Source organism: Budorcas taxicolor, chromosome 2 (genome assembly GCF_023091745.1).
Source record: "Budorcas taxicolor isolate Tak-1 chromosome 2, Takin1.1, whole genome shotgun sequence".
Classification (NCBI taxonomy): domain Eukaryota; kingdom Metazoa; phylum Chordata; class Mammalia; order Artiodactyla; family Bovidae; genus Budorcas; species Budorcas taxicolor.
The window spans coordinates 134,186,636-134,204,514 of NC_068911.1; the positions used below are offsets into that span (position 1 = coordinate 134,186,636).

The 17,879-nt window shown below is 45.7% G+C and overlaps 1 protein-coding gene across 5 annotated transcripts in view; it reads left to right on the plus strand.

Annotated features, from left to right (window-relative positions):
• CFLAR (CASP8 and FADD like apoptosis regulator) overlaps positions 1–16,072 on the plus strand; it is a 50,565-nt gene extending 34,493 nt beyond the window's left edge. For all 5 annotated transcript variants that reach the window (XM_052659913.1, XM_052659906.1, XM_052659934.1 and 2 more), the window contains 2 exons: positions 13,234–13,750; positions 15,908–16,072. In XM_052659913.1, the coding sequence (XP_052515873.1) occupies positions 13,234–13,750; positions 15,908–16,046 (656 nt within the window). In that variant the 3' untranslated portion in view covers positions 16,047–16,072. The remainder of the gene's footprint in view (positions 1–13,233; positions 13,751–15,907) is intronic.
• The last annotated feature ends 1,807 nt before the right edge of the window (positions 16,073–17,879 follow it).

A 17,879-nucleotide genomic window follows, 5' to 3' on the forward strand; every position in this document is an offset into this window, starting at 1 on the left:
AGGACTTTAGGGACAGGCTTTAAAGTGATATGTATCATTTCTACCCACAACCCTTTGGTTAGAGCTCATGGCCCCATCCAGCCACAGTAGACAGGGAACTGAGTCTAGCTGTGTGTCAGGAGGAAAATGAAAGGGAGTTGGAGGAACCCAGAGTGCTGCCTCTGGCACAAAGGCGAATTTTGTGAAAGTTGGGGCGGTTCTGTCTTGTCTTTCCATGCTAGATGCTGCAGCAGGAAGGAGTCCTGAAATCCAAGGAGGGGTTAAAAATGGAAGGTGGTTCTGGGCTTCAGTGTTATCAGATGCCCCATCACTTCACCTAGATAGATCTTTAAAGCTTTTCTGGGGAATATTAAAAATAGGATAAATTTGTGCTCATTTAGAGGCAACGTTTCTGCCACCCTGGACTTTGGTTATTGGCCTGAGTCTATACTACCTGTTTATCCTTGTTTGGATCTGAATGGATTCATTTGCTCAGCTGTTGGATGTCTGATTCGAACTGAATCAGTCACTGGTGATGTATCAAAAAATAATGAGAAGAGCTTATATAAGTGCAATAAAATTTGGTTTCATTATTTATCTCTTTCTCGAAAGGATTGATCGTTTTATTTCCACAGTTTTCCAGCTTCTCAACATTCTCTTAGAATGAGTCAGAACTGTGTTTTTTAGGCTCACTGAAAATGTTACCATGGTGGAGCTTGCCTGGTGGCCCAGTGGCTGCGACTCTGCTCCCAGTGCAGGCGGCCTGGGTCAATCCCTGATTGGGAAACCAGATCCACTCGCCTTAACTAAAGATCCTGCATGCCCCACAAAGATCAAAGATCCTGTGTGCCACCACTAAGACATGGTGTGGCCGAATAAGTAAAAATAAATATATATATATTTATATGTTACTATGGTAAGTTTTATGGGAAGCGCATCCAAGAAAGGTCTGATTAGCAACTATTACACTGAATTTCCTAGGATTTCAGATATGATGTCACTTTCTCCTGTCCTGTATTCAGTTAGATGTGAGAAATGCTGTCTCTTGAGCTATAGATGTGTCCTGTGTTTATTTAGTTTTATGTTTCTTAAATTGAGCTGTATTCGGTATACAAGATTTGTTCTTTCTGGTTTAGCCCTTTAGTATTCACTTAAGAATGAGGAAATGTTTTCTCCGAAAGAGATTGTGTAATCGTCCTCCTGTTTCGGTTGTGACCAGTTTTGTTTCATTCATTAGCGAGAAGTTCCCAACTGGACTTGGTGCAGGATGTATAGCTGTTGTGTGAGGAGAATCACAAAGATAAAGCCGTGACTTGTGATTTTCATGGCCAAATTCCAGTGTCTACATCCCTTGTTGAGTTATGAACCTCTTGTGGGCCGGGACTGAGTGTGTATTTGTATTTTTCTGTGTTAGAGAGTTGTGATCAGAGTTGAGCCCTGGGATACCACCATGTAGGTGTGAATCATGGCTTGGCCTTGTCCTAGTTTGTTACCTGGGGCACTTTTTCTAGCCTCTCTGTAGCTCCATTTTTCTTCCGTAAACTGAGTTCATAACAGGACACACCTCATAGGGAGATTGGGAGGAGTGAGTGAGTCGTACTTGTAAAGAACTTAGGGCAGTGCCTCACACACACACACACACACACACACACACACACACATTTAGCAGGCACTAAAATATCCATTTTGTGAACATTAGTTAATGTTATTTGTCCGTTTTGTTTGTTTAATTTTAGTTGTAAATCACTGGGCTAGAACTCGCCATGGCTTTGAGCTTAGCACATGGAGCCTGACCCCAGACCAGTGAGAGACCAGAGAATTGGGATCCAGAGGCCTATATCAGTATCTGCAAAATAGCTGAAAGATATTGTCTGTTGATGGGTACACAGGACTTTGCCCCAACACTGTTCTTGACTTTGTTTCTCCCTGGTCTCGCATTCCCTCCATTCCTTCCTTTCCTGATTAACAGCTGCTTGAATCTGCCCATTGGAACTCAGGGAGGGTCATGGAAGCTGGGTGAAGGCTGTTTTCTATAATCAAAGACATGCAGGGCCCCACAGGGCCCCTGCACAGTATCACTCTTATCCCCATTTTCAAGATGAGCAACCAGAGCACAATAAACTCCCTTTGTAGCTTTTCTCATTAAGTAATAGAGCTGGGATTTGAAAGCTTGACTGCAAAGCCTCTGTTTTTAGCTACTTCGCTGTAAGTTCCATGAGGGTGGTGAGCTTCTGCTATGTGTCTTCAGAACCTGGGACTGGGTGGCACGTGAGAGTTCAGTAAATATTTATTGGGTGAATGAACGAAGGAATAAGCTCTGTTGGTCTTGGTATGTTTCTAAAACCATTCCTTTGTACCTGTAGAATTTAGCAGACTCCCTTACACCTATCTGTTCCTGTCCTCAAAAAAAATGAGACATCTATCCAAAGAGTATGTGATTTCCCCAAAGCTTTATAGGTTTATTCTTCCTTTATTCCATAAATGTTTATTGAGCACCTACTATATGCAAAACACCACACTTGGCCCTATGTGAAGCAGGTTTAGAGGCCACAAGGTAGAGACTGGCCTCAGAGCCACATTGTGAACAAAGATAAGGTTATCATTTGGTGGCTCATTCTTTAAAAAAAATTTTTTTAACTCTTTTTTTAAATGGCTCATTCTTGAGAAGAATCTTTAGAGAAGTCAGTAGCCTCTTCTTGGAGCAGACGCAGAGGCTTAAGGATTTGGGGCCAATTGTCTCAGTTCAGTGGCTTTGTGCTTGGCATCCTTGGTGTCGTGTCACTTGTGTCAGAGGCCTAGCAAAGCTAGACTTGCACGAGGTCCTGCTTCAAGGCGCCCTGACAGAGCATCTTGTTAAGGAGGGGAGAAGTGAGAGCCCCAGATCACAGACATGTGGACTCTGGACCTTGACCTTGGGCCTTGGCTGGGCTTTTTAGGCTGAATGAAAGATGATGTTTGCAGATTTTAAGAGGATGTGTTTGTTCATCTTTTCTCCCTCACTGTTTCTGAAAAGCTTGAAGATTTTTGTGTGCTCTTTTAACTAGGCTAAGAGGTAGATTTCTCTAACAGATGCTGCACATTTCTCTGGGAAATTTGCGCAAGTAAACTTTCTCTTCTAATAGAGCAGCAGTCGTTCTGAAAGCCGAAAGTCGGTCACAGAGAGAGCTTCGCAAGGGTGTTGACTGAAGCTTGGCTGCTCCTTGGGGTTACGCAGCCCCTTTCCTCGATTTCACTTAATGGGATGGGTGACAGCCCAAATCAGCAGCATTTTCCTGTACTGATAGATATAAACAAAACTCAGCAAGGGGAATCAGAGCAGCCATGGTGGTCTCTGCTGCTATGCTTTGAAAACACGTGGAAGTCTGACACCTGAGATGATGATGGAGGCTTCATTCCCATAGAGCAGCCTCTGTTGCCTGCTAGCTGGAGTGCCAAGGAAGAGAAGCCTCCCCCTTTTAACTCCCTTGGCATTAGCAGACTATTAAAGATAGCTTCCCTGGGAATTGGGCGGAGGGAGAGTGTGTGGAACCAGAAGTCTGTGGTGGATGCTTTTTTTTTTCTGGGCATTCTTTTTTAGTTTGGCTGTGCTGGGTCTTTCTCCTGGGCAGGCTTTTCTCTAGCTGCAGTAGCAGAGGCTACACTCTGGCTGCAGTGCGCGGCCTTCTCATGGCAGTGGCTTCTCTTCGTGAGGAGCATGGGCCTGTGGGCTTCAGCAGCTGCGGCTCCTGGCTCTGGAGCACAGGCTCAATAGTTGTAGCACATGGGCTTAGTTGCTCTGCGGCACGTGGGATCTTTCCAGATCAGGGATCGATCCTGTGTCTCCTGCATTGGCAGGCAGGTTCTTTACCACTGAGCCACCAGGGAAGCCCTTTCTGAGCATTCTTATCCTCTGAGACTTAAGCAACCATTCAGTTGGAAACCTAGAATCACTAATGAAATTTCCCTTTAAATCAGTGTGCGTGTGTGTGTGTGTGTGTGTGTGTGTGCGCTTGCGCACGCGCCGTCAACCTTGTCCGACTCTTTGCGAACCCCTGGTCTGCAGCCCTCCAGGCTTCTTTGTCCATGGATTTCTCCAGGCAAGAATATTGGAGTGGGTTGCCATTCCCTTCTCCAAGGGATCTTCCAGACCCAGAGATCGAACCTGCGTCTCCTGTGTCTCCTGAATTGGTAGGCAGGTTCCTTACCACTGAGATACCTGGGAAGCCCTTTAACTCAGTGCTACATAGCAAACCATTTTTTCACAGACAGCTTAAATCTAGGATGTAAAGAATTTTAGGTCCACAAGCCCTTATTGGAGACCCTTGTATTTCAAAATTTAAAAGTTTAAGAATTCAGAATGATGATATGGTACATATACTGTAATTTATAGAACATTCCAGTGGGGTCTAGGGTAGTGCCCCGTAATCTGTGATTATTTCTACAGCAAAAGGCATGCATATTTGCACTAAGTGGAATAAAGACTATAAATAGCTTTTCATTAGTTCAGGAAAGATTTTGCTACAACACAAGTTAGGGAAAAGAACTTAAGTTTTTCAGAGCTTCTGGAGTTTTGGGATTGTGGAAAAGGTGTGGTGGGTAAGTAGAAAAGTAGAGGACTTTAAGGCTGCCTAAGGGGCCACAGAAACCTCTCTTGACATGCACTTGACATGTTTATTATTAATATTGTTTTCTCCTAAGAAAAGCTAGTCCTGAAGGAATTACTAGTCATCATCTGTAGCTTAAAAGAAAAACGACGTTTGTAAAGTAGCTTATAATTTTGTGTGTCCAGTAAATGGATTGTCCAGTAAAACCCCCTGATCGGTGTATCTGAACCAATCGAAAGTCAGGTTTATACAAGCCCCGGCCCCTCCACTCCCCACTTCCTTTCTCACTCTTCTGTCTTTATTCACCATTTTCCTTCCACTTGGAGGCCTTTCCTTTGCCCTGGTGTTTTTTTGGGGGGAACCACAGCTGAATTACACCTTCCCCATAATTTCCCCTTCAGGTGTCTGACTGCGCTGACTTTCCCTACTCTGATCTCCTATTTTACGTAAACTCCTGCTGCTCTATGTGACATGTCAGTCATTGTTTTATACGCATTTATACACATCCAAGCACCCCGAGTCCTGCGTCCCAGCACCCGGCTCACCGCCGCCCCCTCTCCTATGTGATTATTCTGCTCCATGCCCTGACACACGTGGGGTGGCCACCAACCACGGCCACAAGCACCTTCGTCCCACACTGTCACTGATCCACACTGATGCCCAAGGCCCCAGCAGAGCTGTTGAGGAAACCTCCTGCAGCGATGGCAAGCACCCGTCGGCCCACGGGGGCTCCTTTTCCGCAGGGGATTCCGCCGTCGCCTCATGTTGGTGCACTTCATCGGCCGTCCACTTCACCTCTGAAGAAAACAGTCTGTAAACAGACATGAAAGCCTTTGGTGATAGAGGAGCCCAAGATTGGGCTAAAAGGAGACTGTGGTGTGCGATTACCCCTGGGGAGAATTCCTAGGGAAAGTGGATGACAGGTTGGGGAGAGGGGATGGAGTGTATCCTGGATAGACAGACAGTTTGGAGGGAATGGGAAACTACTGGATGTCATAACTAGGTGAGGGGTGTGTCTGTGTGTGTGCCCAGGTACCCACCTTTGGTTAGGAGTGGGGAGGGAGGTCTTCTGGGTAAATCTTGCCTCACTGTCGTAGGACTGAGAGCTGTGGTCAGGCAGGTGGAATACCATATTGGTCGGGTAGTCCACCCTGGCAGGCATCTCTGCCTAGAGCACACCTACAGCCTCCCATCTGGTTGGCAAGGTTTTCCCGGCCGGCCCCACTGATATCTGTGTGCTCTCTTCCTTCCACTGTGCGGTGGTGTGACTACCAGCACAGGTCCACATTCATCGTCACACCTATGCCTCCTGGGTGCCTGGGTCTGCCTCCCAGAGCCCACATAAGACCAGGACCTTCTTGGAGCCACCACCAGCGCATGAGAGTCACAGCCAGCCCAGGACCTGGCACAGTGGCTGAGCCTCCCATAGCGGTTGCTGGCATGAGGCATGTGGTAAGGAAGGTGTGTTCGTGGCCACTGGCCCCACTTGTAGATGTAGATACTCCTCCCGCACCTTCCGCTGTGGCCACCATTGTGCAGCTGCTCACACCCATGGCAACCGCCCCAGCCCACCCCAGCCCACCCCTAACCCCACCCTACCCATCCCCACCTGCTTACACCACAACAGCAGGGGCCCCAGCACAAGCCCAGGAGCATCACTACAGCCACGAGGGGCACCAGCCACAGCCCCTCAGCAGGGAGGAAGGCAGGCATTGGGAGGCCCCAGGTGGGTCATGGTGGAAGCGGTGCTGCTGAGAGTCCAAGCAGTGGCGAGGGCATCCAAGAAGGAAGAAGCTGGTGGTGGACAGCTTGGAGTGGGCAAGGTTGCCACTGTGGCCAAAAGGTTTGTCCTGGGGAACAGTGGAGGTGGCCTGACCATGCTTGGGCTAGAGCTGCAGGGCCCCAGGGGGCTGCTGTCACAGCACTGAGGCTGGCAGAGCAAGCATGAGCTAATAGGGTGGTAGGGTTGTGCCAGGGAGATCAGTAGGTGGCAGGAGGAGAGGAAGAAGAAAGGCTTCCTTGACCGGGAATCAAACCTGGGCTGCGGCGAATTCTAACCACTGTACCACCAGGGAGCATCAGGGGTTTGCCCCTGGCCTGCTCCTGCTGAACCCAGCACCTCCATGCCACCCGCTCTGTGCCACCTTGGTGCCCACACCTGGCCCAAATGAAGTAGGACAAAGGCTAACAGAGTTTTGCCAAGAGAACCCACTGGTCATAGCAAACACCCTCTTCCAACACACAAGAGAAGACTCTACACATGGACATCACCAGATGGTCAATACCGAAATCAGATTGGTTATATTCTTTGCAGCCAAAGATGGAGAAGCTCTATACAGTCAGCAAAAACAAGACTGAGAGCTGACTGTGGCTCAGGTCATGAACTCCTTATTGCTGAGTTCAGACTTCAATTGAAGAAAGTACGGAAAACCACTAGACCATTCAGGTTATGACCTAAAGAAAATCCCTTATGATTATACAGTGGAAAAGACAAATAGATTCAAGGGGTTAGATCTGATAGAGTGCCTGAAGAACTATGGACTGGGGTTCGTGACATTGTACAGGAGACAGGGATCAAGACCATCCCCAAGAGAAAGAAATGCAAAAAGGCAAAATGATTGTCTGAGGAGACTTTACAAATAGCTGAGAAAAGAAGAGACGCCAAAGGCAAAGAAGAAAAGGAAAGATACACCCATTTGAATGCAGAGTTCAAAAGAATAGCAAGGAGAGATAAGAAAACCTTCCTCAGTGATCAGTGTAAAGAAATAGAGGAAAACAACAGAATGGGGAAGACTAGAGATCTCTTCAAGAAAATGAGAGATACCAAGGGAACATTTCATGCAAAGATGGGCTCAATAAAGGACAGAAATGGTATGGACCTAACAGAAGCAGAAGATATCAAGAAGAGGTGGCGAGAATACACACAAAAACTGTACAAAAAAGATCTTCATGACCCAGATAACCACGATGGTGTGATCACTCACCTAGAGCCAGATATCTGGGTATGCTAAGTCAAGTGGGCCTTAGGAAACATCACTATGAACAAAGCTAGTGGAGGTGATGGAATTCCAGTTGAGCTATATCAAATCCTGAAAGATGATGCTGTGAAAGTGCTGCACTCAAATATGCCAGCAAATTTGGAAAATTCAGCAGTGGCCACAGGACTGGAAAATGTCAGTTTTCATTCCAATCCCAAAGAAAGGAAATGCCAAGCAATGTTCAAACTACTGCACAATTGCACTCATCTCACACCCTAGAAAAGTAACGCTCAAAATTCTGCAAGCCAGGCTTCAACAGTACATGAACCAAGAACTTCCAGATGTTCAAACTGGATTTAGAAAAGGCAGAGGAACCAGAGATCAAATTGCCAACATCCTTTGGCAATCATAGAAAAAGAAAGAGAATTCCAGAAAAACATCTATTTCTGCTTTATTGACTATGCCAAAGCCTTTGACTGTGTGGATCATAATAAACTGTGGGAAATTCTTAAAGAGATGGGAATACCAGACCACCTGACATACCTCCTGAGAAATCTGTATGCGGGTCAAGAAGCAACAGTTAGGACTGGACATGAAACAACAGACTGGTTCCAAATTGGGAAAGGTGTACCTCAAGGCTGTAAATTGTCACCCTGCTTATTTAACTTATATGCAGAGTACATCATGAGAAATGCCAGGCTGGATGAAGTACAAACTGGAATCAAGATTGCCAGGAAAAATATCAATAACCTCAGATACGCAGATGACACCACCCTTATGGCAGAAAGTGAAGAGGAACTAAAGGGCCTCTTGATGAAAGTGAAAGAGGAGAGTGAAAAAGCTGGCTTAAAGCTCAACATTCAGAAAACGAAGATCATGGCATCTGGTCCCATCACTTCATGGCAAATAGATGGGGAAACAATGGAGACAGTGACAGACTTTATTTTCTTGGGCTCTGAGATCACTGCAGATGGTGACTGCAGCCATGAAATTAAAAGACACTTGTTCCTTTGAAGAAAAGCTATAACCAACCCAGACAGCATATTAAGAAGCAGAGACATTACTTTGCCAACAAATGTCCATCTAGCCAAGGCTGTGGTTTTTCTGGTAGTCTTGTATGGATGTGAAAGTTGGACTATAAAGAAAGCTAAGTGCTGAAGTATTGATGCTTTTGAACTACGGTGTTGGAGAAGACTCTTGAGAGTCCCTTGGACTGCAAGGAGATCCAACCAGTCCATCCTAAAGGAAATCAGTCCTTCACTGGAAGGACTGATGCTAAAGCTGAAACTCCAATAGTTTGGCTGCCTGATGCGACCCTTGATGCTGGGAAAGGTTGAAAGCAGGAGGAGAAGGGGACGATAGATGATCAGATGGATGGCATCACTGACTCGATGGACGTGAGTTTGAGCAAGCTCCAGGGGTTGGTGATGGACAGGGAAGCCTGACGTGCTGCAGTCCACAGAGTTGCAAATAGTTGGACACAACTGAGCAACGGAAATGACTGATCTAGTTTGCTTTCCCAACAAAAGAGTGTGGGCTTCTTGATGAATAAAAACTACATGGTTTACTTCATCTGTATCCTGTAACCACAGTGTTTCTCTAACACAAGGAATAGGAACTTGTAAAGCATGAGTTTTGAGGTCAAGCGAGTTTTAATAGATGAGAATAATTTGTTCCCCTTTAAGAGCTTTGCGATGCATGTTGGCCTTAAAGCTTCTGAGCAGCCTTTACTTCTGAGTAAAGAAACCTGGTTAAGTATTGTCAATCTTGCATTTGTCCTTCATGTTTGACCTCAAAACTCCCCTTTCCACTAAGAATATGCTGCACACTTGAGTTGCATTCATGTGCTTTGTAATAATTTGAGCTGGGTTTATTAAAGTTACTCAATAAGTGATTGTAAATAAACTGGTGAAGCAGCCACCCTTTCTTTTTTATTCTATACTTTTATTTAATGAATCCCATTTTGTAGGTAGTATTAAGATAAATGTGAGCTCATTTCAGTCAAAACACATTCTAACTGAATGGAGTCATGACATTTTACTGTGTTTAATTTTTTGGATTTCATCTCAGTAGTCCCCAAACTGGTGGGCAATGCTGATTCTAGCTTTTCCCCAACAGCCCTGTACTGTCAGGCCAGAAGAAACCCCTCTCAGGAAGTTAATAAAGGAACAGCTGAATTTTACAGAGATAGGGCTGGGTCAGGTGTGGAGTTTCCAAGATGGGTAGGAGAAGTGGGACTTCTGCAGTTGGCTGAAGTTTTATTTTCCAAACTCAACACCCACATTTTTCTTCCCCTATTTGCAAAGAAAGACAGGGAAGTTACTGTTGATACATGGGAGTGCAGCATCTAAATCTGGCCACTCTGAGTCCATTTTAGTTAGCTTTCACTCTAAGGGGCTTCCCAGGTGGCACTAGTGCTAAAGAACCTGCCTGCCCATGCAGGAGACATAAGAAACATGGGTTTGATCCCTGAGTTGGGAAGATCTCCTGGAGAAGGAAATAGCAACCCACTCCAGTATTCTTGCTTGTGCAACCCTATGGACTGTAGCCTCCATTGAGTTACACAGAGTCGGAAACGACTGAAGTGACTTAGCGCACTGGTTTCTAAGGAAGTAGATTCCATACAAGAGAGGCATTGCAGGCAGGCTCCATGATTTGTGGTGAAGTGGCTGCCTTTATATTCTTTAAAACTAATATCTTTAAAAAAATGTTTTATTTACTTATTTTATATTTATTTTGGACTGTGCTGGGTCCTTGTTGCTGCACACGGGCTTTCTCTGGTTGCGGTGAGCAGGGGCTGGCCTGTTGTGGTGGGCTGGCTTCCCGTTGCAGTGGCTTCTCTTGTTGTGGAGCACAGGCTCTAGGCACGCAGGGTTTGGTAGTTGCAGCACATGGGCTTAGCTGCCCCATGGCATGTGGGATCTTCCTGGACCAGGGATCAAACCCATGTGCTCTGCATTGGCAAGTGAATTCTTAACCGCAGGACCACAGGGGAAGTCCCCAAACTATTATCTTATATTTGAATAAGCACTCACAGTTTGCAAAGCATCTTGACAGAAATTTCAGTGGATCCTTACAGCCACCTTCTGGAAGACATGGTTTAGTCACTGATCCATTTTATAGATGAGTAAGTTACAGATGTCATTTCTTCAAAGCCACACTATCATGATCTTGATCCTGTATAGACTGGCTTATATCCATGTTCTTGCTGGGTCAAGAAAAAACAACAGCTAGCCTCAGTCCTCATCATCTGATAGAGAAAAGGTATGTTATTAATGGGAAATGCCAGCTGGGATCCCTTCAGACCGTGTCCATTGAGTGACTGTTGCCTCAGGAATATTTTAAGGGGTCCTCTGTCTTTGTCTGAGGCCCATTCAGGTCTGGTGTTCTGATTGGCCTTATACTTGGCCTTGAGGACCTGTATGGCTTTTGGATCCACTTCCAGCTTTATTTTTTTTCCTTCTGTTCTTCTAGACCGCAGATTCCCATCTCCTTCTTAGCTCTTCTGTTAGCGTAAGTTAGCCTTCTTTCAGGACCAGACAAGGTTTAGACCCGTATGTGGGTGGAGGAGTCAGGACTGAAACTCAGACCTTGTGATTCCAAGACTTCCTCTTTTACCCAGTTTCATGCAGTGGCCTGCCAACTGCCTTGCGACAGCCCAGCCAGAGCCTGCAGGCAGCCCAGATCAAAGCAAGAAATTAAGTAAGGCGCAGGACAGCATGGGTTCTGTGAGACAGCCTGGCCAGAGCCTGTGGGCAGCCCAGATCAAAACAAGAAATTAAGTAAGGTGCAGGACAGCATGGGTTCTATGAGACAGCCTGGCCAGAGCCTGCGGGTAGCCCAGATCAAAACAAGAAATTAAGTAAGGTGCAGGATAGCATGGGTTCTGTTCAGACCCCTGCATACAAGGATGGAAAGGGAGGAAGTGGCTTTCTTTCAAGGGCTTTGATAAGGGAGTCAGTCTATCAGTGAAAAGAGGCTTTTGAGGGGACTAAGCCAGTCTGAGACAAGTAAACAAAAGAGCTTTGAGTCTGGTGTTTCTCTGTTTGCTTCTGCCCCCTAGGGGAGAGAATGCTCCATGACTGGAGAGTGACTCCTGAAAGGGAGAGTTTGGAATAAAGCAGAGGGGATGGCACTGGAGTCCCCGTCCAGGTTCTCTCATGGTACAGCCCCAGCTGAGCACAGAACTGGGCACTGAAGCCTTGCCTACACCCTCAGAAACCTTGCCTAGCAGGAGGTGCTGCTGCGCCTTGTCTAGCACTCTGAGACCCTATGTAGACAAGTGAGGTTGCTTGTCATAGGATTTTAAAGAGATTGGCCCCTTCTTTATATCTCTTCATTATGGCATTTTATGTATGTGTGTGTATATATATATATATACACACACACACACACATATATACATATAATTCAGTGGTTTTTTTGCCCTTACCTCTTGGTCTGGCAGAAGGACAACAGTGAATAGTTTAACTACATTCTTAGGTGATGGTTATCATCGTTGCCTTTTGCTGACTTACTGGTGAATTGAAAAGGGAAGTGAAAGTGTTAGTCACTCAGTTGTATCTGACTCTTCGTGATCCCATGGACTGTAGCCTGCCAGGCTCCTCTATCCATGGAATTCTCCAGGCAACAATACTGGAGTGGGTTGCCATTCCCTTCTCCAGGGGACCTTCCCGACCCAGGGATTGAACCTAAGTCTTCGGCACTGCAGGCAGATACTTTACCATCTGAGCTATCAGAGAAGCCCAAAATATAAGGTGGGAGGGAGGTTCTGTGGCCGCTGGATCTAGATTTAGGTCTGTACTCTGCAAATGCACCCATTCCTATGAACTGGGTTATTTTAAGAAGGAGCCCCTTGAACAAAAGTTTTGGTTGAAAAGAAAAAGTGTTTTTCACTGTCATGTAGATGAGAGGTGGGCTCAGTCCATGCCTGAGGCCAGATGTGGCGGTGGCCTCAGGGAAAGAGAATGTAGCGGGACAGACCATGGCTGTGAAGCTGGGACATGAGTCACATAAGTCATGTTTCAGGCTGGTTCTATCCTCCTGACCCGTTCTCAGGACCTTTGCTGCTGCTGCTGCTAAGTCGCTTCAGTCGTGTCCGACTCTGTGCGATCCCAGAGATGGCAGCCCACCAGGCTCCCCTGTCCCTGGGATTCTCCAGGCAAGAACACTGGAGTGGGTTGCCATTTCCTTCTCCATTGCTTGAAAGTGAAAAGTGAAAGTGAAGTCGATCAGTCGTGTCCGACTCTTAGCGACCCCATAGACTGCAGCCCACCAGGCTTCTCCGTCCATGGCATTCTCCAGGCAAGAGTACTGGAGTGGGGTGCCATTACCTTCTCTGCTCAGGACCTTTAAAGCCTCAGAAGAGAAAATGTTAGTTGCTCAGTCATGTCCAACTTTTTGCAACTCCATGGACTGTAGCCCTCCAGGCTTCTTTGTTCCTAAAATTCTCCAGGCAAGAATACTGGAGTGAGTAGCCATTTGTTTCTCCAGGAGATTTTCCCAACCCAGGGATAGAACCTTCACTGCAGACAGATTCTTTACTGTCTGAGCCACCAGGGTAAAGTCTCAAACTATGACACAAAAAGCAGAAACAGACAAGTAATGGAGATGAGACCATGTTTAGGATTGTGACCCAGTGTCTCTTGACCTTTCCTTACTCCTATGTTGTTTTTCATCTTTGTTTTTTCCAGACATTCTTCGGGACACCTTCACTTTCCTGGGCTATGAAGTCAGGCATTTCTTATATCTCACTATGACAGATATAACCAACATTCTACGCCAGGTTGCCCAGATGCCCCAGCACCGAGACTCTGACAGCTTTGCGTGTATCCTGGTGAGCCGAGGGGGCTCCCAGAGCGTGTTTGGTGTGGATCAGACTCACTCTGGGGTTCCTTTGGATCATATCAGAAGAATGTTCATGGCAGACATGTGCCCCTCTCTCTCAGGGAAGCCAAAGCTCTTTTTCATTCAGAGCTATGTGAAATCAGAAGGCCAGCTGGAGGACAGCAGCTTCCTAGAGGTGGATGGGCCGTCAGTGAAAAGTGCAGAATCCAAGGCCAGGCAGCCTGGGGCCTACCAAGATTTGATTCACCGAGAAGCTGACTTCTTCTGGAGCCTGTGCAAAGCAGATGTGTCCCTGCTAGAGGGACCCTCCAGCTCACCCTCACTGTACCTGCGGTGCCTCTCCCAGAAACTGTGGAAAGAAAGGTGAGCCACCCAAGCTGTGGTGGATCCTGGCTCCAGTTGTTCTGCTGCCAAGATGGAAGGGTCTTCCCAAGTGGTGCTAGTGGTAAACCCACCTGCCAACACAGGAGACATAAGAGATGCGGGTTGCATCCCTGGGTTGGGAAAATCCCCTGGAGGAGGGCATGGCAACCCGCTTCAGTATTCTTGCCTGGAGAATCCCATGGACAGAGGAGCCTGGCAGGCTATAGTCTTTAGGGTCGCAAAGAGATGGACATGACTAAAGCGACTTAGCATGCACACAGGCACCAAGATGGAAGTGCCACTGTTTGATGCCCTTCTCTTCAGGGTTTTTTTTTCATCCCTTGTTGCGGTTTCCTTAAGAGTCTGAGATAGATTCTGCAGTTTATGAATGCTTTGTGCCTTAGAAGGATATTTAGTAGAGCTTGTGGTTTGGATATTTTCCTTCAAAATTAAGAAATGTTTGTTTTTTCTTATTACAAAAGCAATGCATGCTCCTTACTAGGAAAAAAACCACCACCACCAACAACAAACCATGAAATATAGATGCTGAAGGCAGAACATAACAAGCGGTTTTAATCCAACTTACCAGAACCAACCTGTTAACCAAGTCTCAATATATTGCCTCCCAGATCTTTTTTGGATCCCATACAGTTATACATAAACATGTGTTTTAAGCCAAAATGAAATAATAATCTACTGTTATTTTATAACATGCTTTTACTTTGTGTAACAGCTTATTTTTACATGTCAGGAATCATGTTTCTATAGCATTTTACTATGCAGAGTAGTCCCTAATATGGTTATAGCATAATTTCCTTGGCCAGTCTTTAGTCATTGGGCAGTGTTTTGCATTGGGCAATGTTTTGCATTGGGCAATGTTTTTACCTCTTTTTAGGTCAGTATTTGTGCTTATTCTTAATTGTTTTATTGAGGGGAAAATTCCCAGAAGTGGAATTACTGTGTCAAATGACAAGCATTAAAAAATATGTTTATTTATTTATGACCTCACTGGGTCTTCCTTGCTGCACTCAGGCTTTTTTTTAGTTGCAGAGAGTGGTGGCTGCTCTTCCTTGCAGTCTGCGGACTTCTCATTGCAGTGATTTCTCTTGTTGCAGAGCACAGATTGTAGAGTATGGGCTCAGTAATTGTAGCACACAGGCTTAGTTACCCTCTGGCATGTGAAATCTTCCCAGAACAGGAATCAAACACTTGTCCCCGGCATTGGCAGGCAGACTCTTAACCATTGGACCACCAGGGAAGTCCAATAAGCATGTTAAAAACCTTTGATACATCTTATCAGATTGTCTTCTAGATCAGTTAGACCAGCTTTTCAAAAAAAATTTTGGCCATGCCATGTGGCTTGAGGGACTGTAGTTTCTCAATCAGGGATTGAACCCAGAACCCTGGTAGTGAGAGCATTGAGTCCTAACCACTGGACTGCCAGGGAATTCTCATAGGCCTGCTTTTATGAGACTGTCTACATCCCTGAGTTCTCACTAATACTGTGTGCTCTTTTATTTCCCCACGTCTTGACAGTTTGATGGGTAAAAACTGGTACCAGATTGTACAGATTTGCAAGTCTTTGTTACTTGGACATTTTTGGTGTTTATTGGCAAGAATACTTTTCTAAGGGAACCATTAGTGAGTGGTCTGGTGTTCCTTTAGGTGGAAGCAAGCCTCACTGTGCCTCAAATGAAGATTAGTAGTCCCTTTTCAGTTGCCCACTAATTACAATTTATAGTATCTCCAAGTCACTTGTGAAAGGCATCTTTTGTCGCTTGGGAGACCCTAGGAATAAATCTCAGGGCCCAGGACACCTAGCCTCCTCAGGAATGGCTCAACAGTAAGGGGAGGGCTAGAGCAGCGGTGACTCAGCCTTCCAAGGTGGAAATGCCATGGGCCAGCCACATCGTTGGCCTGGCCTTTTACATTCATCCTGCATTTGCACAGAGTTGCCTCTTGGGGGAGGGGACTGTGGTCATCAAACAAGACTGCTGCAGACCTGTTTAGATCATTTGCTAAGCAGCTTATAGACTATTTAGAAAGGAACAGTTTTACAGCACTTTCATATCTGTGAGTTGATTTCATTCTGATGATAATCTGTCTCCTCAGTGATAATTGCATGGGATTAATTTTTGCCTTTTACGTTCCCTCCAGAAAGCACTCGCTCCTGGAACTCCACACTGAACTCAACAGCCTGGTGTATGATTGGAACAGCAAAGTGTCTGCTAAGGAGCGATACTACGTCTGGCTGCAGCACACTTTGAGAAAGAATCTCTTCCTCTCTCACAAATAAAAAGTCAAAGTCACGGCTGGTGAGAACCTGCTTCCTGTTGTGTCTCCATATGGCAGAAAGCGCAGAGAGAACAGGCTGTCTTGTGTCTCTTCTTATAGGGGTACTGATCCTGTTCATAAGGACTACACTGACATGACCTAATCTCCTCCCAAGGGCTCTTTAATATTATCATATTGGAGGGTGGTCACAGACATTCAATTTAAAATAGTGGCTTTCAGATCTGAGGTTGCCTGTCTGCCTAGGATTCACATAGCTTTCCACATCTAATTAGGTATAGTGTGCCTTTCCTTTTGAGAAGGAAGTGGCAACCCACTCCAGTGTTCTTGCCTGGAGAATCCCAGGGATGGGGCTCCTTGGGCTTCCCCGGTGGCTCAGTGGTAAAGAATTCACCTGCGATGCAGGAGTGAGTCACAGGAGACACAGGTTCAATCCCTGGATCAGGAAGATCCCCTTTGAGGACGCATGGCAACCCACTCCGGTATTCATGCATAGAGAATCCCGTGGACAGAGGAGCCCAGCAGGCTATAGTCCATGGGGTCCCAAGAGTCGGACACAACTTAGCAACTAAACTACCACCATTTAAAACAGTAGAGCATTTTTTGCAAATGTTCATGAAATATTTACCACAACAGACTATATTCTGGGCCATAAAATAATATATTTAAGAGGATTGAAACCTGCCGGGGTCCAGCCCCAGTGGATCCAGGGTGATTCAAAGGAGACAGATAGGCGAGGAAAAAACTTATTTACTTATTAATATAAGATTAGATTAGGAAGAAATAGTATAGTAGGAAAATTAAGGAAAAGAGGCTGAATAACTTGATATACGTGGAAAGCCAATAAAGTCCCAGACAAGGAACTTGCACCATCTACGTTAGGCCACCGGCGTCCCTTTGAATATCGGAGAGTGCCCCGCCTTGGGCTGTCTCTCTTAGGGATCTTAGAAGCCAGACAAGTAAGTAAACATGGTGAGCCTCCACGCCCCAGATGGGAATTCAGCCGAAAAAGGGAGAAAAGAATGACATGGGGAAGCCCAGCATCGGTGCAAGACTCCAAAAACTATTTTTCAAAATCAGCTTATATACCCCAAGTTGTACATAATGGAATATGCAGAGTTATGCAAGGGCAGCAGTCCTGACCCTCATTGAGACAAGGCTTTCTTTTTGCATATCCTCCCGTATACAAAAGGTCTCAGGTGGTTTACATTATCTTCTGGCCAAGAGGCTTGTTAACATTTTTATGGCTCTCTTCCTGGATAACTGTCTATCAACCAGAAAACTCCTGTTCCCTAGAAGTGTTTTTTCTTTACTCTGCATCACCCTCAAAGTACTAAATAAAGTTACATTCCTGTAGAACAAAGGTACAGTGGGTTATAACAAAGAAAGTACTTAACTCAAAGATCTAATGTTGCTAATACCAGGTTTACCATCTGTTTTTTCTATATACCAACTATATCTAAAAATAAAAGATATAAAATTTTGGCAGCAAGTATTGGCTCAACAAATGAAACCTTTAATTGGTCCTATTCTAATGACTTTGACTCCTCGGAAGCCCCTCCATTCCTAGGATGTTTTAAGCCTCCTGTGCCTCCTGCGGTCAGGAGGCCTCAAACAATCACACGCGCAGCTGTACGAGTCCTGCAGGCAGGCTAGAGAGCCATCAGAGGGGTTTTTGGATTGAAACACCCTTTCAAATGCAGAAGACTAAAGCCTTGAGACGACTTTTTCCAGAGTGTGTCAGGAGAGTGGAAAAGCAGCGTACAAAAGGCCGGCAGACTGGTTTTTTTGGGGTACATGCTCAGGAAATACCAGGGGGAAAACCTGAGATCTGACT